Source organism: Olea europaea, unplaced genomic scaffold (assembly GCF_002742605.1).
Source record: "Olea europaea var. sylvestris unplaced genomic scaffold, O_europaea_v1 scaffold83, whole genome shotgun sequence".
NCBI classification, from domain to species: Eukaryota; Viridiplantae; Streptophyta; class Magnoliopsida; order Lamiales; family Oleaceae; genus Olea; species Olea europaea.
In genome coordinates this window covers 931,670-954,017 of record NW_019266740.1, presented here as the reverse complement: position 1 = coordinate 954,017, position 22,348 = coordinate 931,670, and the positions used below count along the sequence as shown (strand labels likewise).

The 22,348-nt window shown below is 33.3% G+C and overlaps 2 protein-coding genes and 1 pseudogene across 2 annotated transcripts; 2 read left to right on the top strand and 1 right to left on the bottom strand.

Moving 5' to 3' along the window:
* Nucleotides 1–3,813: 3,813 nt before the first annotated feature.
* Nucleotides 3,814–4,912, top strand: LOC111391764 (annotated as a pseudogene).
* Nucleotides 4,913–5,598: 686 nt separating this feature from the next.
* Nucleotides 5,599–7,352, bottom strand: LOC111391751 (protein GPR107-like). The gene has a single exon (XM_023016999.1). It carries the CDS (start codon nucleotides 7,239–7,241, stop codon nucleotides 5,928–5,930), a length of 1,314 nt encoding a protein of 437 aa, XP_022872767.1. The 5' UTR covers nucleotides 7,242–7,352; the 3' UTR covers nucleotides 5,599–5,927.
* A 4,031-nt stretch (nucleotides 7,353–11,383) lies between these two features.
* LOC111391758 (phosphatidate phosphatase PAH1-like) lies at nucleotides 11,384–20,691 on the top strand. Its single transcript, XM_023017005.1, has 11 exons — nucleotides 11,384–11,805; nucleotides 12,011–13,664; nucleotides 13,831–14,426; nucleotides 14,531–14,604; nucleotides 16,681–16,765; nucleotides 18,856–18,942; nucleotides 19,512–19,584; nucleotides 19,739–19,782; nucleotides 19,879–20,007; nucleotides 20,162–20,260; nucleotides 20,373–20,691. Exons 2-11 carry the CDS (start codon nucleotides 12,221–12,223, stop codon nucleotides 20,430–20,432), a joined length of 2,691 nt encoding a protein of 896 aa, XP_022872773.1. The 5' UTR covers nucleotides 11,384–11,805; nucleotides 12,011–12,220; the 3' UTR covers nucleotides 20,433–20,691.
* The last annotated feature ends 1,657 nt before the right edge of the window (nucleotides 20,692–22,348 follow it).

Here is a 22,348-nt window from a genome sequence, read left to right as displayed (position 1 = left end):
TTGACTTAGCTTACAAGTCAAATTACTTGTAATTAAGTCGAATATTTTATTTATTATGTTTGTATTTGAAATTCAAATACATAACGACACTATACTGAGACAAGAGTTTCAGGGTGCGGTAAGTTTATTCACGTGGGTGCCTGTCCCCGCTCTATATTCTTCATGTTATTTATAAGAATAATGCCTTGTGTACTGCCTACAGGGCAAATATTCACGGGATCTTACAAAGCCCTCACATGGATCAGTCCCCACCCGGACGTCGATGCAATAAAAATTGAAAAAAAAAAAAAAAAACTCCGATCCCACCCCATGTGAGACCCTTGTAAGAGTTCTGTAAGAGTTGGACCTATATGCTCAACTCGGTTCTATTTATAATTGACACTGCACTGTTAAACTATTTTCTCTAACAACTTATACAGTCTTTCTTTATCAAAAAAGAAAAAGAAAAAAAAATGTGTATTTATAATCCGCTGATGGATATGTTTTGATACATTAAATTAGATGGAATGCTCTAAAAAAGAAATGTATGAAATTAGCGATGAGTTGTATCCTATATCGTTCAGTTCAATTTGACATATTAAATAAAAGAATACAATGTTGAGATGATTGTTCAATCTATGTCAATATTATCAAAACTTTCAACTTGCCTGTTGGCTAAAATTATTCTTGTTTAGATAAGAACTCAGATCTCAATAGTCAATTCCAATCAAATATATCATTATTATTTTTCTTTATGGCCTTAAGACATCAAAGGAGAAGAGATTCGAGAAATACGACAAACTAATAGAAAAACCTAGACTTGCCCATAAAAAGCGAGTTTAAATCAATTGTCTGACTTTCCTGTCTTACCAATAAGATCTTGACACCTCGTTATGCTTTTGTTGATTTCTAAGTTTAATGTGTGTAAAAACAAAAAGCTATTTGTTTAAAAAAAAAACGAACCCTCAATATTGTCGTGAGACGTCAAAATTTTAATGATGAAAAAGTCGAGGCAATCAAGTCAAAACAGCATGTCTGAACTCACAAGCTCATAAGTTTCACATGGTTTATGACACTACTACATACCTCTATGTTGCTAATGTGTGAATTCTGTGCTAGTGACCAATCGTATCCATAGAAGCTAAAGACTTAGGGCAATAGATCATATGTTGATTTTAATTTTCAAATAAGAAAAAAAAAATTTTAAATTTACAAACTCAAACAAGTTCTATCCAAAACTGGATCAAATCATTCTACTATTACCTAATGCTTAATGATGAAAAAGTCGAGGCAATCAAGTCAAAACAGCATGTCTGAACTCACAAGCTCATAAGTTTCACATGGTTTATGACACTACTACATACCTCTATGTTGCTAATGTGTGAATTCTGTGCTAGTGACCAATCGTATCCATAGAAGCTAAAGACTTAGGGCAATAGATCATATGTTGATTTTAATTTTCAAATAAGAAAAAAAAAATTTAAATTTACAAACTCAAACAAGTTCTATCCAAAACTGGATCAAACTGATTCTTGTTCATTCTACTATTACCTAATGTTACACACAAAATTTAGAGTATCCACTCTAATTCGTAGTGCATTCATCTAGGAGTAATTTAATTGTCAATTGCAAATAATATTGTTGAGAAATTGAAATTGTGGGATGAAATTGAATGGAGTGTTACTATAAGAGAGTTTAACATAAGGACTTTTTACCACATAAGTGACATTTTACCAAAGATCGAATGCAACCCCGTGACAGACTTTCTTATCAATTCATTTACCATGATAAATAAAAAAAAATTGAAGCAACTTACAATAAAAACATGATTATGCTAATTGTACAGAAGACAGCATCCAGAAGCACCGTCAGAAGATAATTTGGAGAAAAATGATCGGATAAAAAAGCCGACTGTGTTTCAAACTAACAAATGATAGTGTGTCATGAAATAGTATGTAAACCTTTTATATCAACTTTAATGTATATGCAGCAAGAGTCATAAAAATAAAAGAAATAAAAAGCAGGTGGAGCCTAGTTCTAACACATGAAAAAAACGATAAAGCTAGCCGTACAGGGTCATTGACAGGCTCTTGATAGGAATTTAAATTTTGGTGACATGTCTTTGAATAATTAATTAGAAAATGGAGGGAAATGGGCTACGAAAAACACTACACGTCAGCCATTATATAATTCCTGTATTTTGCCCCGGTTTGTGTGGCGGAATTGTGAAAAAAAAAAAAAAAGGCTTGAACACACACACATATAAATATGATTAGGTTAATTATTTTAAAGCTCTTTACTGCAAAGCAAAGTCAGAGGAGCTCTTTGGTTCGGGACCTATGTTATCATGCATGCGTTCTTGATACAACTGTTATTATGGTCAGCTGGACCATACAGTTATTATCCCCTCCCTTGTGATTTTCTTCGTCTTTCTCGATATAGTCGAGCATGTTCACCTGTACTTAAAAGTTACTTTATTTTACTTTTTTTTTAAATGTCATTTTGAGAATCACGTCGGACAAAAAATATAACCAACTTTAAAAAAAAAAAAATTAAGTGCTTTGAAAATCAGACAAAGAAAAATGGTGTTAATATTGTCATTACTAAGACAATCAAACGGAAGCACATATAAGAGATTTTTTGAATAATATTTAGAGTCGGCCCTGGATCAAAGCCACTAAGGCAATTTTCTAGGGCCTCCAATGTTGGGGGCCTCCGAAGAAAAATGTATCATTTATGACATTATTTGCTTACCTAATTATTTTATAACATTTAAATCTTTTCATAATTTATTTTACCAATACGGGACGTTAAATAATCATTTCTTCTTAAGAACCCGAGCTTCTGAGGTTTCTCAATCAATCTTGAACCTTCAGTTCTACAAAGCATTTGAATTCGTTAAGATGCAAACCATAATTTTTTCTATAATTTCAACCTAATTCCATTATTTTCAGTAAGTAGACTAGATCTTGTAAAATTAAATCCCTTAAAGAGATCTAATTGGCTTGAAAGATATAAAGAATAATATCCTTAAATTGAACACTATCTCAATGACTGTTTCACGAATTTTCTTTTAAACAATGAGATAGGTCGTCAAAATTAGTGTTGCTACACTTGTAGAAAATTATTTTTAAGGACCTCATAATAATTAATCGCTTAAGACCTCAAAATTCTCAAGACTGACTATGAGTTACACTATAGTTTTTTTTTGTTTTTTGTTTTTGTTTTTTAATCAGGTGAGTTACACTATATTTGAATATAGAGAACAAGAGTAATAGACAATCTAGCAAATTACTAAATTCTAGACTATGAATACTGTAAAATTTCATCTGTAAGAGATTAATTATCACTCATTTCAAGACTAAGATACAAAGTTTAAAATATTAAAAATCATATATTAATTAAATTTTATTTATGAAATAATTGATTAAAAATATATTTTATAAATTAAATATATTAATGTCACAATTCTATACAATTTGGACACAATTATCAAATTAATTGGTCACAAATTATTTTTCGATCACGAATATATCACAAATTATTTCACGATTACATATCAAAAATTTCATAGGTCCCAATTTGTTCATCGATTATAAATCAAAGAAATTATAGATAACAATTTATTTATCAGTTACAAATTACAGATTTTACTGTAAAAAATTATCAAATTATTGGTCACAAATTAACAAAATTTTAGGTCCCATATTATTTATTAATCGTAGTTCATTTATTTATTGGTTATAATCGACCAAATAATTTGTGACCACCACCTCACGATTACCTCCAATCGCACTCCACCAACATTGTCATGTAGCAACGCCATCGTTGCTGCATACTTGCAGCACTGCCTCTAACAAACTCCTATTTTCCAACTTCAAAACCAACACCACCCCCACCATCCCACCACCAACAAACCGCAATTTTCGATTACAAAACCACCACCAGTGTCAACACTAAAACAGTCGCCGTTGTCGTCGCCGTCACCGCCACCACCACCACCATCACTAACATTGCCACCGGGGGGGCATCTCCTCCTTCATCTTCCCCAATCCCCTCACCCCAAAATCAAAACCACCCGCCACTCTCCCATACCCATTCTTTTCTCATAATTCAATTTTCTGCTTTCTCAATTTCTCCAAATTTTAGTTCAGTAATGGCACTTGAAGCATTGAATTCTCCTTCTACTATGGCTCCAACTCCGGCGTTTCAGTTCGAAAACGCCACCCTACGCTATCTCGAGCTGTGGACGAAAGGCAAGAGATCGAAGCGTCAACGCAACGTCGAACGCCATTATCAGCCCACTGAAGAAAAATACTTAGCTCTCTGCCTTATTATGCTTGCTCGAGGTGACGACGGTTCAGCATCAAAACCCGCCGCCATTTAGCAGCAAAAGCAAACTAGTCTTCTACCACCGTCGCCACACCTGATGAAATCTCATGATTCGATAAAATTGGCGTACAAATGTTCAGTTTGTGATAAAGCTTTTGGGTCTTACCAAGCTTTGGGAGGGCACAAGGCTAGCCACCGGAAACTGAGTTGTTCGAGTGGAGGAGATGAATACTCCACCACCACCTCCTCCTCCTCTGTTGTCGCCATCATTGCTTCAGCCACCTCCATGAGTGCAAGCAACCGCAGTGGGAGGGTCCATGAGTGTTCCATCTATCGCAGGTGCTTCCCCATCGGACAAGCCTTGGGGGGTCACAAAAGGTGCCGCTATGAATGTGGTGTCGACTGTTGATGGAGATGGAGCATTGGGGAAGATGAAGGAGGAGATGGGTTTTTTTTCCCCCCTTTTAATTGTTTTTTTAATATTAAAATTATAGAGTTACAATTTTACCCTTACCTTATGTGGTCAAAATTATTATATTTTTAATTTTTGAAGTCAACTAACAGTTTTTCGGGTCAAACTGACGGAAACCGTTAATACGGACTTGAATTCCATATTTTTTAAAGGTTTGGTACTCACAATGGCACAAACTAAAGGTTTGGACAAAGTTTGCTAATAGAACAAAGGTTTGGTACCTCGGCTGCAATTTTCCCAAAAATTAATTCGTCTCCTGAGATTCACTAAAGTTTTAAATGAGGCGCTGTAATTTACTCTTACCAGACAAACTAGGGTACCAATCTCTCCACCATCCATGTATCCATGTATAAAAATTTCGCATGTTATGCATTTGATTGAAGAATGAATCCACTCTACATAAGAAAGAGAGGGATAGTTGAATAATTAAATTCATCCTGTTTCTAAAGCTTAAACTTTTAAAATGAGCTGGTCAATATTCTTCAAACAAACTCTGCTCCCGTGTTTGGTTTAAATAAAAATCAAATTTTTAATAGATTTTAATTAAAGTTGACGGAATGTGTGGTTGAAAAGTTGTGGGTACAATGAAATATGTAGTTAAAATTAATTGTTGACTCTGACTTAAATTTTAATTTAGATTTTTAGCTAAACCAAACATTACAGAAATAAGTTTCAAGAATAGCGACAAAGAAGCCTTATCACATCTCATTAATTATAGTCATGTATCACGACAATGGCATCGAATGATAGGACAAAGATACACACAATAACTGACAAAACCGAGGAAAATAACAAGAAAAAATAACTGCATAAAATGACGAAAGGCCTGAGAAATCGATATAGATGCAAAGATTCTGAACAGAAGTAATGATCTTCAAAGACAAATAACAAGGGAATACATATGAAGCCTTGCAAAATACAAAATACTTCCACTATCCAAAATTAAATGTCACTATCAGATGTAAAATCCAAAGTCAATGAAGACAAAATCAAAGGAAAAGAAAAGGTCAAGACAGCCCGCAGATAGGGATATTTTCTATCAAACCTATATAAACTTTGCTAAACAACTCTCAATGAATAAATGTGGCGGTGTAATAGCAAAAAGGAGATCCAGTTAGAATAAACTAACAGCATTTAGATCCAATCACAGCTCAAAATCTTCCTCGCGAAGAGCCATCTCTGCTGCCTGTTCCTCTTCCTCATCAAGTGCAAAATACTCGTTCTTCTCCATCGGCCTAAACATGTAGAATATTACAGCATAAAATGCAAGACTTGCAATCTCCTCAGCTGCATTAGACACCCATTGGTACTTATAAGCAGCAATGGTCCTGAGCGCAAACACCACGATCCTCGTGAAGTACAAGTACCCAATAACCACAATATAAAACTGCCTAAAAAGGGTCAATTTAATCAGATTCCTCGCAGCCTTCCCGTCGGTCTTTGACGTTTCCCTCAACGATCTAATAGACCACACAGTGGGGAAAAGAATTGCGCAGCAACAAATAATATCCACCAACAGGAAAAGCTGATTCCAGGTCACCCAATCCTTAATAAACGGCCCAGTTTCCCCAATCACAATGGAAGCCACATTTGCCAACACCTGCAACGGGATCACGATCATCAACACTTTTTTCTCCCTTTCCTGCAAGAAGGGCTTCAAGAACGACCACCCAGTACCGATCAAAATGATCACCGTAAACAACAATATCACCCTAATAAACTGAAAAATGTAAAACAACACATCCCATCCATGAGGGGTGCCTGTAACCTTCACATAATGCTTATCCTCAGCAGCACAAAGTAAATTCAATGCCTTTATAATTACCAAAAGGCCCATCAGGGCATGGATTCTGTGCACAGACATCCTATTTTTAAAGCAAAGGGAACCCCAGAACCAGAAGAAAACAAAATAAAGAATCGAAAAGAATGAATATAAGGTGGGCAACTGGGTAAGTCCAGCAGATAAATAATCCTTGACGCGGCCACGATCATCAAGATTATAAAGCTCGGTCATGACATCCATTGAAACCGTGGATTCAGGGGCACAATTGGCAAAGAAAAGGGAGTATTCATTCGGGGAGGAAATCGGAGAAGAATGGGTGAATGAGGAGCGGGGAGGAGGGGAGAGGTCCCTAAAAGTAAATAAAAGGTCGACGTATTTCGAACCGAGGACGCAAAAAGAAGGGTTCTGCTGGAGCTCATAGAGCACTTGGATGAGGGATTCCTCTGATAGGAGGAAAAAACCGAGGCGGGAGGGGTCCGGCGAGGCGACAGAGGAGATTACGGAGACGGAAGAAACGGAAATGTTGGCATGGCCAGTGTGTGTGAAGCCGAATCGCTCGAACAGGATCATGGCCCGGGGATCGGAGTTGATCTTGAGGGACTTGATCTCGGCTGCAGAGGGACCGAGGAGGAAGATGAGGATGAGAAGCGGGAGGAGGAAGGGTAGTTTCGTCATTTTGATACGTGGTGGCAGGAGGAGGGGAAGGGCGGAGGAAGACTTTGGGGAGATCGCGGGTCACAGAGAAGGGGATGGTGGTGGAGCGAATTTTACGATTTGTGTGTGTTAGATACCTAAATTGCCCTTCATTGGAAAGTGAAATTTTTTTCAACGAAAATTGTATGAAACTTTATTGAAATCTATTATTTGAGCCACATTATTTTTAAAAACATATATTTTTTAATAGCGATTTGACATTATTTAAATCACATATTTTTTAATAAAATAATATTATATATAAATTTAAGAAAATTTCTTATTTTTTAATCATATATTTTTTATTAATTTGACATAAATAATACATTTTTTTCTTGGAACGTGGCTCAAACATGGGCCTAATTTTAATCTGTTACATAGGGCTCAGAATTTGAATGTAGACACTTTTTGGAATGAAGAAATAATTTTCTTCTTATGATTAATAAATTGATCGCACTTTAGATCTAAGATTAAAATTAATATTAAATTTTAATAACTTTAGCCTCCACAGATTGCAATGCGTAGATTACCATGAAACATGGTTCCATGAAAAATTTAGATTTACAGCCTGTTTGAGAGCAATTTTTTGGTATAAAAATTTAATTTTTTAATCGTTATTTCACTATTCTAGCCATCATATTTGACTTCTTCTCTCACGGGTGGACTCCACTTTTTTCCTAACGTTAAAAAAATTAATTCTCAAAATCACTTCCAAACAAGCTCTTAAACGATTAAATGAGTGATAAAAAATCAAAGTAAATAAACTTAAAATTTTGAGGTGATTAATTGGTTTTTAATTTATTTTAAATGGATTTTATTTTCCTCAATAATTAAATTCATTTCCATTATTTTCATTAAACCAACTGGTTGCATCCAATTTTCAGAGAATCGATTGAAATATGCTTAATCCATGGACTTGACAGAATCTTATCCCCCGTTTGGTAATAATTTTTCATCTCAAAAAATTAATTTTTTTATCGTTATTTCAGTATTCCAGCCGTCATTTTTTTCTTCACTTACAGATAGAACCTACTTTTCTTTCTAATGGTCAAAAAATCAATTTTCGTCATCACGACCGAGCAAGCCCTTAATTTGATAAATAGACGTAAACACCTTGATTAGCTAAACTTTTTTACAAATTGGTCGTCAATTTTTATTTTAGTGATTAAATTTAATTAGGAAAATAAGAATTATAATCATTTTGAAACAATGTTCCTGTTTGATTTAATTAAAAAAAATGATAAAAATATAAGTCATTTTAACAATTTTTTTAAATAAAATAATTTCGGACATAAACTTCTAATTTTTCCCCATTTCTTAAGTACACTAGTCGCTGTCACGTGCGGTGCACAAATTTTGTATTTATCATATTTTTATTAGTGTATAAATTTTAATTTTTTATAATATTTTTGAAGCAATATTTAGAAATGTTTCCATGATCTAAGAAAATAATTGAAAATTATTTTTACGATTGCATAACAGTATTTTGTTGAATAAGAGATATATGAGGTTATACAAACTATTTTGCTTATATTGTTGACATTCAATGTTTGACAGTGTTGATATAATTGAGTTGAACATGAAAATCTTGTGTAATTCCAAATAAGTTGGAAAATATTTGCATTGAAAATTTGAAGATAGAGCACAAAGTTTATTACAAAATAACAGTAATTTACATAAAAGCATTGTCTCATACGTTGTGTACCATAAACATTGGAAATTCGTTATAGCAAGTCAAACGTCAAACACGTATTGTGAAAAGTCAAGGATTATAAATTTGGATAGATGTTCTCACTGAATCTTGGTACATACTAAAAAAATAAAATAAAAATTAGTGAAAAAGGGAATTTAAAATTGTGGAAACATGAGCGAAAGAAAACTTACAATTTTGTATTTGGAGAATTAGAAAGAAAAAAGAAGAGTGGTTATGAAATTGAATTTTTAAATGTATTTTTTTGTGAAAGATGAAATTGATTTTACTTTTTTTATGCTATTTGTAAATAAAAAAAATTACAATTTTATTAGGGTGACAAGAGGATTTATTATGATTATTTAAAAATTTTCAACACCAAACAATAAATATATACTCTTTACCTGCTAATTTGGTGAAGAATTAGATGAAATGGTAAATCATGTGAGTGTTTTTGGAAAACCCCAACTGCAAAAGTTTTTACATTTCAGTTATTTATATGTATAGTGCAATCAATAATTTCACATTTGAACAATAATTGTTGCTAATTTTTGATAATTTCCTTTTGTTGTTCATTTCCCTCTTCACAGGTTTTACCTTTTTATTTTTTGTCTTATCCATTATGTTTAGATGTTTTTGTTGTTTAGCAATGATTCTTTCCTTTTTAATTTTTGGGATTTTTTTTTTGGGTATTATATAGAAGTTCTCGTAGTTAAATTTTTTTATTATTAAATTTCTTAACTAATAAAATAACAAAGTAAACAAATATTAGTTGAATGATTTAGCAAAAAAAAAAATAAAATTGAAGGGAGTCTGCACTTGTGCGGGAACTTCGGTTTCCGCACAAGTGCGAATTCCGCAGAGTGTGGAATCTCTTCACAAATTGTGCGGAGACTCCGCACAAAATGTGTGGGTTTGCATATTTTGCGCGGAGTCTCTGCACACTTGTGCGGAGACTCCGCATAGTGTGAACGCCTCAAAATTCTCTAGACCTACTTTACATTACGTTTTTGGTTAACCACGACTATATGATATAAATTTAAGATTAAGTGGAGATATTTTATGCATTGTATAAAGTAAACATAATTGTATATAAAAAATGGACCAAAGAAAAGAAGACAAATGCACACTTATCAAGTAATGATACCGATTAAAAAAAAGAAAAATCTCTCCGTACAACAATGTTTGGAGAGTTTTTTTTTTTTTTTTCAATGACAAAATCTAAACTATAATCATAAAAACATATAGCATTGGAAAGTAACTCCAAGAATATGGATAAACCAGAATCAATTATTTTGAGAAGTAATTTCTCTCCTCCTATCAACAAGAAAAAAATTCACGTGCATAACCCCAAAGAATGACAAGCTTCCACCATGTAAGTAATGAAACAAAGTGAAAATTAACAATCTACCTCGCAGAAAGAAGCTTCCCCCATGAATCCCCAGCAAGTGATTTCAATTACCTTCTTTTTTTTTCTTTTTTCTTTTTTTTTTCTTTTTTGGTTTATTCTTCTTCGTTTATTCTTTTTCTTTTTCTTTTTTATTCTCTATAGTTTTGTTCAACTTCAAACAGTCAAACTATTTGGTTATTTGTTTTTTTTTAGTTTACCATATTCTTTTCACCTATTTGACTAACCAGGTAACAATGGGCTAAAACTACTATTTACCTTTCAACAAAAAAATGAAAATAAAAAAATCAAAATCATTAAATATTCAAAATCCGAACACACCATTTTCAATGGCCGAAGACGTGGGTTTTTTTCCAACCCAAGCGATCCATTAGAACTACTTCATCTTTTGCTTACCTCGTAAAACAAAATAAAATCTTTAATCTTTCCGAAATAATACCCTCTAAAAAAAATCTACCTAGAACCGCACAGTAAAATCAAACCTACATATATTCAATTCATAGCAAAAATATATATTTACTTACCAAAAACCTTAGTTTCAATAATTCTTTTGATTGTGCTATGATGGAAAGCCTCTATAAAAGAAAACAAAAATAGATGGTTAGAACTTCTAGAATGTCAACCACTGAGAAGACGAAGTTAAAGGAAAACGAAATAGAAAAAAGAGAAGAAGAAATGAGAAGTTGTACGGTCTTGGTCGTGGAGAATGAAAGAAATAAGCATGGGAGGTTGCTTTGAAATATGGAAGAAGCTAAACGGTTGCGTGAAAAGGAGTCATGTGTGATGGAAATACGAAGACAAAAAAAAGTCATTTTGCATTTTTTACAGTAGCGTGGAATTTATTTACTGTTCAATCAACAATGTCATCTTCTTCCCCTTTTTATAAGAAGTTAAATATGCTTAAAAAATAATAATAATAATAAATAAATAAATAAATTACCTTTTCACGAAATATTTTTAAAAATTGTAGGTAAAAACTCCAGATATATTTGCATTTGAAGGAGATAACTAGTTCTCGAACTACCACAGCTACCCATTTAGGACCGGAACACGACAACAGCTACAAATTGCCAGCTCTGTCCTTTCCAGCATTCAATTTTTACAAGCAAAATTAGCGATTTTCTAGAAATTAAATCCGTAATACGAGGTCAATCAAGAACAGTTTCTTTTGATCAAAGTAAACCTATTTATTTGCTTGACAAATTGGGAATTGAATTTATGACTGGTTTCTCTTTTATCCAAATTGTGTTCAATTTTTCCCAAGTGCAAACTTCAAAGCCGTGAAGAATTCTTCTATTTTAATATATTCATATTTGTATAAACGCAGCACAAGAAGCGGAGACAAGTAATATTGATCTTATTCGGAAGAATAATATTTGATTTTAAGCTGTTAGATATATTTCAATTTGATCGTTGAGCACGAAGATTTTCTTAGAATTCTTGATTATGTAAGTCCACACTATTTGATTTTTGTTTTATCTTGCATTTTCAGGCATATTTATTTCTTTTTTGTTTGTATTGTTTTGGTTTCATCTGGGTTGATGTAAAGTCAAGTGTTTAGGTTTTCAGTTCTCTTGCAATGATCTTTGAAGTTATCGTTCAGAGAAATTTTGGGCGATCATGTAATTAATTTAAATTATTTGTTGTATACAGATATCTTCTATTCAAGAAGTGAAACAACTGAGAATTATGCTTCCTCGGTATCATTTGGTGGGATAAATTTCAGTTGATAGTTTAAGATTCATTGATAGAATTTCGTTGATTTGATATGGAAATATCATCTTTGTAGATTAGTTGATATTTTTGTTCCTATCTATTTTTTTCCCAAAAATTTTGGGTGGTAATTTTTCGTACATAAATCAAATGAATGTGGTGGGTAAAGTTAGCAGTTTTATTACAAAAGGAATGTACTCTGTTGCCACACCGTTTCATCCATTTGGTGGGGCAGTTGACATAATAGTTGTCCAGCAGCAAGATGGAACCTTCCGGAGCACGCCTTGGTATGTACGATTTGGTAAGTTTCAGGGTGTTCTTAAAGGGGCGGAGAAAGTTGTCCGAATAGAAGTTGATGGAGTTGAAGGCAATTTTCACATGTGTCTAGATAATTCTGGTGAAGCATATTTTGTCAGGGAAGTTGTTTCTGACAAGGACGAAAAGGCAAGCGAAGTCTTAAAGGATTCTGATAATCTTGAAGGCACCAATATTGATAATTATTCAGAAGACAATAGTTTTCTTATACAAGAGGCTAATGGTTTTGATAATGGTGAAGTAGAGGTGCTAGACAAATGTGTTACTCTTGGCAGGGATCGATTGGAGATGAACGAGTCTGACAGTGAGCGGGTATTCTACGAGTTTCAAGATGAACAATCTTCTCTAGAGGGTTCTATTGAGTTATCGGAATATGATTCCAGTAGATATGATAATTTAGATGGTGAGGAGCATGTGATAGAATCACACACTTCGAATTCAGAAGTAGTTCTGGTGAGTGTGGATGGGCGCATACTGACGGCACCCATCTCATCTTCGGAGAGGAATAGTGAAAACTTGCAACTAAGCACGCCTCAGTTTCACCTTGGTCCAGGTGAAGGGTCCGAAGAATACAATACCAGTGAAGTTCCATGGACCACTGGTTATTTGAGTGATTTGGACACCTCTACATGTAAAGCTACTTCCGAACATGCACATAAGGTTGACAATGGCAGTCAAGCTTCTGAAGGAGGTGAAGGGAATCTCTCTAACGTGCTAGAAAGCCAGAATGCATCTAACCAGGGCAGAGACTTTTGCAAGGGAAGTAGTTCAGAAAACACTTCCAATAGTTTTGAGAGGGCCGATGTTTTCAAAAGCTGTTTGGAGCTCCATGAATTGGCGGTGCAGTCTATGAATGCCATTCAGAAGGACACAGGTTCTTCAATGCAGATTCATGAGTTTGCTGAAGATCTAAATGAGAAGTCCCCTCGAAGTCCTTTGATAAATGATGAAACTGAAGAGGGAAATCTAGGAAAATCAACAAATCAAAATGGATTATCTCCCTCATATTCTGACTATCCCAGCACTGTTTCTTTGAAAGATTTGCCAGGTGAAGTTGAAACCTACGAAAAAAAGGCATTTGATATGGATCTGAATGGTACTGATAGCATACCTACTGATCAGAAACCAGCAGAGAATCTGATGGATGCAGATTTAGAAGCCAAAGGAATGCAGGGTGACCTGCAAGCACCTGTTTCTGAAGATGAATGCCGTCAAGGCGAACATCTTGACTCTCATTCTAGAGCTTCAATTGAAGACATGAAAGTGGGCTTCAACACTGGTAAGGCATGCCATCTTGATATTATATTAAAATTGGAATAACTCCGTCATTTGATTTTAGTACTCTTTCACAGCTTCTCTAATCATATTAAATTTGGAATAACTCTGTTATTTGATTTTAGTACTCTTTCACAGTTTCTCTAATCATATTCAATATGTTATGGTAGGATTAGAGATATCTCTTTGTGGGAACTTGCTTCGCGCTGGCATGGGTTTGAGTGCAGCAGCGGAAGTTTTTGACCGAAACTGCATATCGGTGGAGGAATTTAAAGTTTCTGCCTCATCAATTGTTAAAAATGAAAATTTAATTGCTAGAATTCAAGGGAAATACTTAATATGGGATAATGCTGCTCCCATCATTCTTGGACTGGCAGCTTATGGTTTGAATTTACCTGTTGAGCTGGACAACATAATTCCAGTGGAACAGGAAGCAACAGAAGCCAAGGTTGATGAATCTGGATTGTCTTCAACTCCTTCTGGACGCACGTGGAGGCTCTGGCCAATTCCATTTAGGCGGGTCAAGACACTTGAGCATACTGGCAGCAACTCATCAAACGAGGAGGTCTTTGTTGATTCTGAATCTGTCTCAGAGAGCCAACTTGTCGAACCAACTCCAACTCCTCGTGCTACCAGCAAATCTCCTAGGAAGCAAGTTATAAGAACAAATGTTCCCACCACTGATCAGATAGCTTCTTTAAATCTCAAAGAAGGACAGAATATGGTGAATTTCATCTTCTCCACAAGGGTTCTTGGAAGTCAGAAGGTCTGTAGTTTGTTTCTTGGTCAAATGTTTGTGCTATAAAATAGATAATTGGTTTGTCTAGATACCCTTTAATACTGTAACTAATCTACAAGTTTCTGAAACAGGTTGAAGCTCATATATACCTGTGGAAGTGGAATACACGAATTGTAATTTCTGACGTTGATGGGACGATTACTAAGTAAGATTAATTTGCCCATTTTGAAATATTTTTGTGTTGTGCTACTTTTTAATCCAAATTATAGTAGATATTGAAATGCCTCTTGATTATATTTCAAGCTTGTTTATTTGGAAAACACAGAACCGATAATGTGAATGTCTAAATCTAGAAAATATGTTTTAAAGGAAGCTATTAGCTAATTACAATTAAGTTTACCAATATCTTGGTCTTCAAAAAATTTGGGATGTGAGAAGTGATGTAGTACATTCCTACTACATTAAATAATTTCATACTATTTCTACTACTAATATGTTTTATTTTTTTTAAAAGTTTATTTTCTATTTGGTTTTCTTGTGATAGGACTTTTATATTTTATTTTATTAGGACTATATTTTCTTTATTGAATAGAATAGGAGTTTTAATTAGATTAGAATTTTATTAGTTTTCTAGTTTCCTTATTTTAATTTCTGAATACTACTAGGAATAGGAGATAATTTGCCTATAAATATAGGAGTATTGTACACTTTTCAACAACAATCAATTATTTTTCAATATATACGTGACATGATTGTTCAAATATCGTTTTTATTCATTACGTAATTCTTAGTATAAGAATTTTATCAACGCTTCCACACCAAAATTGGTATCAGAGCAAGGAAATTGCCTTAACGATGGTCCTGGTGGCAATCGAATCGCCGACGACGAACAGAGGCTCGACAATCTCGAACAACGAATCGAGGAGATTGACGAAACCCTTCACAATATCACGCAAATTCTAATTGCGTTGAGTCTCGAAAGGAATCGCGAGCTCATGGAGAAGCAAGCTGACAAGAATTTACAAGCAAGCTGACAAGAATTTACAGACTTTAACTGTTATGAATGTTAGTTGTTTCAACAAGCACAGAACATGGCAACATGTAGCTAGAAAATTTCCTCCAAGTCCCAGTCAAGTTCGAACACACACAAGTTATCAAGAATTCTTTTTTCAACAAAACTCGAGGACGAGTGTTTTTTAAGTGGAGGGGATTGTTGTAGTACATTCCTACTACAATAAATAATTTCCTACTATTTCTACTACTAATATGTTTTATTTTTTTTAGAAGTTTATTTTCTATTTAGTTTTATTGTAGGACTTTTATATTTTATTTAATTAGGACTATATTTTATTTATTGAGTAGAATAGGAGTTTTAATTATATTAGAATTTTATTAGTTTTCTAGTTTCCTTATTTCAATTTCCGAATACTACTAGGAATAGGGCAAAAATATAGGAGTATTGCACACTTTTCAACAACAAACAATTGTTATTTAATATATACGTGACATGATTGTTCAAATACCGTTTTTATTTATTACATGATTCTTATTATAAGAATTTTATCAACGCTTCCGCACCAAGAAGACTAGATTTCCAATTCAGCAAGGCGGAAATGTCTGGCACTTACATTCATGATGCTAGCTAAGCAGTCTGACCTATTTTTGAGTTGGAAGGCTTGCTGTAGATCCTGACCTTAATAGTTCACTGTTTCTAGATATAATAATATTTTTATCATACTACTGTGAAAATCTGCAAAAGATTGTGTAAATCTATCTTGTTTATCAAACAGTATTGGTGGGTGGTGGGTGGTGGGACTATCACAATGTCACTTAAAATAGATGTTACGGTTTTGGTCCTAGTTGATATTCCAGAAATATAAAGTACCACATCTACAAGGAATTATAAACATTTTGATTAGGATAAGTGATGTTTTCACATTGCCGATTTTTCATCATAGAGATTGCAGGGAAGGAAGCAATGGAACATAAACTGGTCTCATAGCAAAAGTTTGTAACCAAACTTGCCAGCAATACACAATTCAAAACAAATTTACCATTCACAATTTTCTATGGGATTGTTCATCTCTGGTAACTTAAGATGGTCCATCCACTTTCCCTTGGGGTTGTTTTTTTTTGGAAAGCTTAAATGGGTCGAATAACCCATTAACATGAAATATGATTTATATTTTGTCGTATTATTCAATCAAATTATCTATGGTGTAGCAAAGATAGATTTCCAATATCCCATGAAGGCTGTGCTTCATATGTGCTTGTTTTCCAGGTCTGATGTTCTCGGTCAGTTTATGCCTTTGGTTGGGAGGGACTGGACTCATTCTGGAATAGCTCGTCTTTTTTCTGCAATTAAGGTAATTTCATAAGATGTATTATTATTTTTTGGCCTTGGAGTCATCACCTCCTTTATGGTGTTTTCTTGGTCTTGTTCCTAGCAAAACTAAAGGGTTTTAAATCATATGGTTTCCTTTCCTAGATGTACCGAATTTAAATAAACCAAGCATGAAGTTTGATATGGACTGATTTCCCGAAAACAAAATATGCAAACTGGAGGGTTGATGTGGACTAAATTCCACGAACAAAGATGCGAAATAGCAAGAAGTCGAGGTAAACTAGAGGGTTGTAATATTTGAACAAACAAAATGCAAAAAAGATGTCTAAATTGTTTGTCTATAGAAAAAAAAAATGCAGGCACTAGTATATAAGAGTTTAAAATTAATTAAGAAATTTGGTATGGACTGACTTCCCAAAATCTGATGGTTTTGAATCTCTGATAATGCCAGAAAGAGATTTATATCTGTAAGATAAAATTCCCTATGTTTAAGGTACACACACCAAGTTGTATGTTTGATTCAGATATGAAAATTGTGAACTTTATTTTCTCCTACAGTGGAGCAGGTGACTAATTAATTCTAGTTGAAGATTTAAATCTTGCTCAAGGGTTTGTTGAGTCTACATAATTGGAGGAATCCTTGTCCCTTGAGTTTCTTGAAGGCATTGGGATATGACAATGTTTGCAATTGATTCCCCTAAACAAGGGAAAAAATCTTCCACCTAGAGTATATAAAATATGTGGTTAAAGTATATAATATATGTGATTTTATTTGAAAAGGGGTAATGAAACCTAAGAAGCATGAATTTGGATATGTATTTCGAATACAATATGAGTAAGTTGATACAGTTTTTTAAAAATTTCCTTATTATAAAAAACATTAAAAGTTTTAACACTATTATTTATTTCAAATTATAAAACTATAATTGTAACTATTAACATGATTTTACGTGTATTAAAAGTTTTAATACTATTGTCTATTTTCAATAATAAAATTCTGGTTGTCAATTAATTTAAAACTCTAGTTCAATTATTTAATATTATATTTATTTTCAGTATTAAGTGTAAACTGTATAGTTATCTATTATTTTAAAATTAATTTACTTTATTTGAAATTGTTAATTAATAAATATTATATATTCAAAATAAGTCATTGATAATAACAATAATTAGCTATTACATAAAAAAAATTATCAACTATTGTCAATAATAATGAGATCTAAAAGAGTTGAAATTCGATAAACTCTTCTTATTCAATTGTCCTAATGTGTCCAATACTTACCAAAAATTTATAAATATAAAATAAATAAATAAAATGCTGCAAGTACGTATTAGAGCGTGTCCAAGCGTATCCAAGCTTAGATATGTATCCATATGCAAAGACACAATAAGTTTACACGTATTCATGCTTCTTAGAATTAAAATTGAAAAATGAAAAAGGACTACATACACAAGAGATAGAATATCAAAGTTGTCCATACATGGCAATTGTGGAATAGGTGGCTTAAACTTATTAAAGAAATTGGCTCTATGTATGCTCATAGCAATTAACTTATAAAAGAATTGAATTTATTTATGCTGATTAATGATGGATAAAGTGTTTCTATTGAAGATGCCATTTTTTTCCATTTTACATTTCTCACCAATTTTATTCAAGCTTTAATGCCTCATAGCGTTGTTTAAAAAATAAATTGGATTAAATCTGCATCTTTCCTATGTTTAATAAACATAGTGAAAGTCAGACAAAAAAAATCCTATGCTTATGCACAGTCATTTTAACAAATCTCAAGAACTTTCTTATGACTATACATAAGCTGCAACCACATCATCTTTCTCAAGCCAGTCTAAATTCGCCTGAATTCAATGAATCTAATTAATTTGTTAACGTGTTTTCCATAAGCGGGAATTGCTGTAACCTCATGTGTTTATTTGCTTGCTTGATCTTCATTACTTCTCTAAAGTTTATGTTTTTCTCGTGTATTTATATGTTTGTTAGATGATAAAATTGTAATGACAATGCAGTTACTGATGCAAATTGGATATTTTGATTTTATGGTTACCTAAAGTTTTTAATCGAATTTATTGTATATGTTGAACGCTTTCTTATTACAGGAGAATGGGTATCAGCTGTTATTTCTGAGTGCACGAGCGATTGTTCAAGCATACTTAACTAAGAATTTTCTATTCAATCTAAAGCAGGTATATTGTACTCTGACCCATAGTAGTATTAGCCTTTTAACATACATAATGGTTTTTTTGGATTGCTCCATTTTCAGCCGAGGAGATTTGTCTTAGTTACCTTTTTACATATCTTAGTTGACTAATATAAAGCCTGTTTGACAACCATTTTGGTAGAAAAAAGAGTTTTGAATGGTAATTTTTAGGGGAATGTGTGATTAAAAAGTAGGAAAAAGTTTCTAGTATATGTATATAATATTTTATTGTTTGAATGTGTGGTTAAAAATTGTCCTATAGCAAATTATAAAATAAATTAAAGAATGTCAAATAGGCATATATTCTAGCTTTGACTTCCCCTTCTTTGAACTTTTTTTTTTTTTTTGAGTAATATAAACAAAAAATTTTATGTGGCTCATCATAAAATTTTGACATCTTGCATTACATTCACGTCCTGCAATTGTTTATGAGCAATATTTTCTTTGCCTTGTCAATGTTGCGACTTTTCCATGGTCTTTTTGTGGTGAACTTGAGAATTTAACTAGCACTACAACCAAATTCCATGTGGTGAAACATGTTCATAATGCTTGCAGGATGGAAAAAGCTTACCAAATGGACCTGTTGTGATTTCACCTGATGGCCTATTTCCCTCATTGTACCGGGAAGGTATGATCCTTTCCCCTAATTATTAGTAGACTTTTATTAACATCTAAATGTTCCAACGGCATAAGAAACAAAAGTGAAACTCTTTTCGAGTCAAAAACATTTTAATTCTGCTACTAATAAGAAGAATTTACCGGTGTTTTTTCGTTGATGGCAGTTATAAGAAGAGCTCCTCATGAGTTCAAGATTGCCTGTTTAGAGGTAGGTTTTACTGTGACGGGCATGGTTTATTGGTGAAGCATTTAATTATTCTTCAAATTTTAAGCTTCCTCTGAAAGTGTAAACCCCCTTTTGCAGGATATCAAAGCACTTTTTCCTGCCGACTATAACCCGTTTTATGCGGGTTTTGGAAACAGAGACACCGATGAACTCAGTTATCGGAGAATAGGGATCCCGAAAGGCAAAATCTTTATCATTAATCCCAAGGTAATTATCATTCTATATATATATATATATATGTGTGTTTTAAATCTTGTTCGTTGTGCCATCCAACACCACATATCAAACATGCATGTGACCACGAAACTGCAAGTTTATTTTTTCATTTTGTTCCATCTATAATGTTCATTTACGCTGACAGGGTGAGGTAGCCATTAATCACCGTATTGACGTGAAGTCATACACTTCATTGCATACTCTGGTGCATGACATGTTCCCACCAACATCACTGGTCGAGCAGGTACTACTGTGACAGAAATACCAATGACAAAAATATTTGGACTGAAATTTCATTTTTTTTTTCCATGGTTTTCTGCGTATAATACAATCTCTTGTATGCATTATCCATGCAGGAAGATTATAACTCGTGGAATTATTGGAAAATGCCCTTGATAGATATCGAAAACCGGTAGAAGTTTTCTTTACTGGTGAGCAATGTTGGACAAATTTCTTCTCTACCAGGATTTTGGTAATCATTCCCAGTTTTGCTGTAAAACAAGGTTCTAGCAAGCTCATTTAAATGTAAAAAAACTCGTTATTGTAATGAACATGCGCGTAGCTCATAAGCTCCTCATGTACGAATAATTTCTTGTTAGTTTTCCCTCATGATTCTTTTACTTCCATTTTTCGGTCTATGCTATTAGTCCTTTTATCGGCATGCCTGTTTTTCTTTGTACGTTTCTTCTGGGGATAACTGCCTAGTATGATGCACGATTTTGCAAGAATGGATGTCGAACACTTGATTGAAAATTTCATTTTTTTTTTTTATGGGATGAGTAAAGAGGATGAAAAAGGATCTTTTGCACTTCGGCTATTAAGCGAGCATATTTCCCTTTACAAGTTTGCTACACGAATCTTTTTCTTAACTGTGTTCTATTTATGTTGAGATTCTTGGGAACATTTAAAGCAATTAGGTTTTTAGCACCGACATCTTATTATTGACTTGAGTTATCGAGATCGTACCACTATCATGAATTGAAATCACTTCGAGTTAAACAAAATTACATATCAACTAATTAAGTCATCACTTTGTTTAATTTATCCAAAATCGGCACTACCCGACCCTATTGATGTCTACTTTCATTTTTTATGCACTTCAAATATGATAGCGTCCATCTAATTGTCCTTATTTCTTATATCTTCATCTCAATTTTAGGGCTGATTATTTTTTAAGCATATATATTGATATTTGAAGATCATAGCTTAACATTTTTAACTTTTCATATTTCAGTACTTATTATTCAATTTCAGATTCATCTTTAGAATGAAATTAAGAGTCAAAACAAGACTCTCTCTTTGCTTTTGGAAGTTTTATACGAATGGAAAAAGGCCCTTTTCTGAATTGTTCTTTTCTTAGTAGGCATCACATTCACGTGTCAGATTCACTTTTTATCAATTTTAAGCCAAAGTTTTGGGCCACATCGGAAAAAGAGGTCGGACCCTACACTTTTAACTTTTTAGTTTGTCAGATAAGTTCATGTGACCATTCTAATGCACAGTAAATTTTATTCTTATATCCTTCTTTTTTCTGTAATATTCACATGCACGAATCCTTTAGTAGACTTCATATGCATTTCAAGAAAATCTTGTTGAATATAAGTTCTTTTACTGCGTTCCCAGAATTGACATAACACAATTTGGTGGAAGGAGTTTGATAATTTTGAGTATTTGACTAGACGTAGAGATGAACCGATAGAATTATAGAATTTAACTCTCGATCATTTTCCCAAAACAATAAGTTCACTTACTTAAGTCTCCGTTGGGAAAGAATTTATAAATGGTTTATTTCATAAATAAATAAAAATGAGTGGAATATAAATATTTGAGGGTTTTGCTTCACGTACACCGAGCAATTTGATGTATAGCCCCCCTCTTGATTATTTTATTCGATGCGGGCTTCCCTCTCTTGTGAGGGATTTGTACAACAAGCTGTCAAGTTCGGTCTACAAATGTCAAAACCCAATGATTAGTACTTTTGGGTCATTGAAATGTTGTGGTTGAAAATGCATTTCACTTCAAACGGAGGTGTGATTCAAAATGGATTTTTCTGAGCGTACAACTTTGTTTTTTATAGAATTAAAAAAGGGAGACAGTAGAAGCTTTAGGCTAGCACGCCAAAAGAAAAAATTAGGTCGATTCACTTCAATCTCCACTCTTACCTTAAGGCTTGAAGGTTCTTGGCCGAAATTTCCAATAACAAGATTTAGTTTGTTGTCTTTTATTTATACGATGTGTTTAATTCTCATTTTTTATTAATTTGTATTTTCCTAAGTAATCTCCCTACACAACTTTTCACAAATTAATTGATTGTTTTGGTATGGGATTTGTT

Coding starts and splice junctions, on each gene's coding strand:
- LOC111391751 (XM_023016999.1), bottom strand. CDS start 7,241: ATGACGAAACTACCCTTCCTCCTCCCGCTTCTCATCCTCATCTTCCTC.
- LOC111391758 (XM_023017005.1), top strand. CDS start 12,221: ATGAATGTGGTGGGTAAAGTTAGCAGTTTTATTACAAAAGGAATGTAC. Junction 13,665..13,830: donor GAAAGTGGGCTTCAACACTG/GTAAGGCATGCC, acceptor ATGTTATGGTAG/GATTAGAGATATCTCTTTGT. Junction 16,766..18,855: donor GTCTTTTTTCTGCAATTAAG/GTAATTTCATAA, acceptor TTCTTATTACAG/GAGAATGGGTATCAGCTGTT.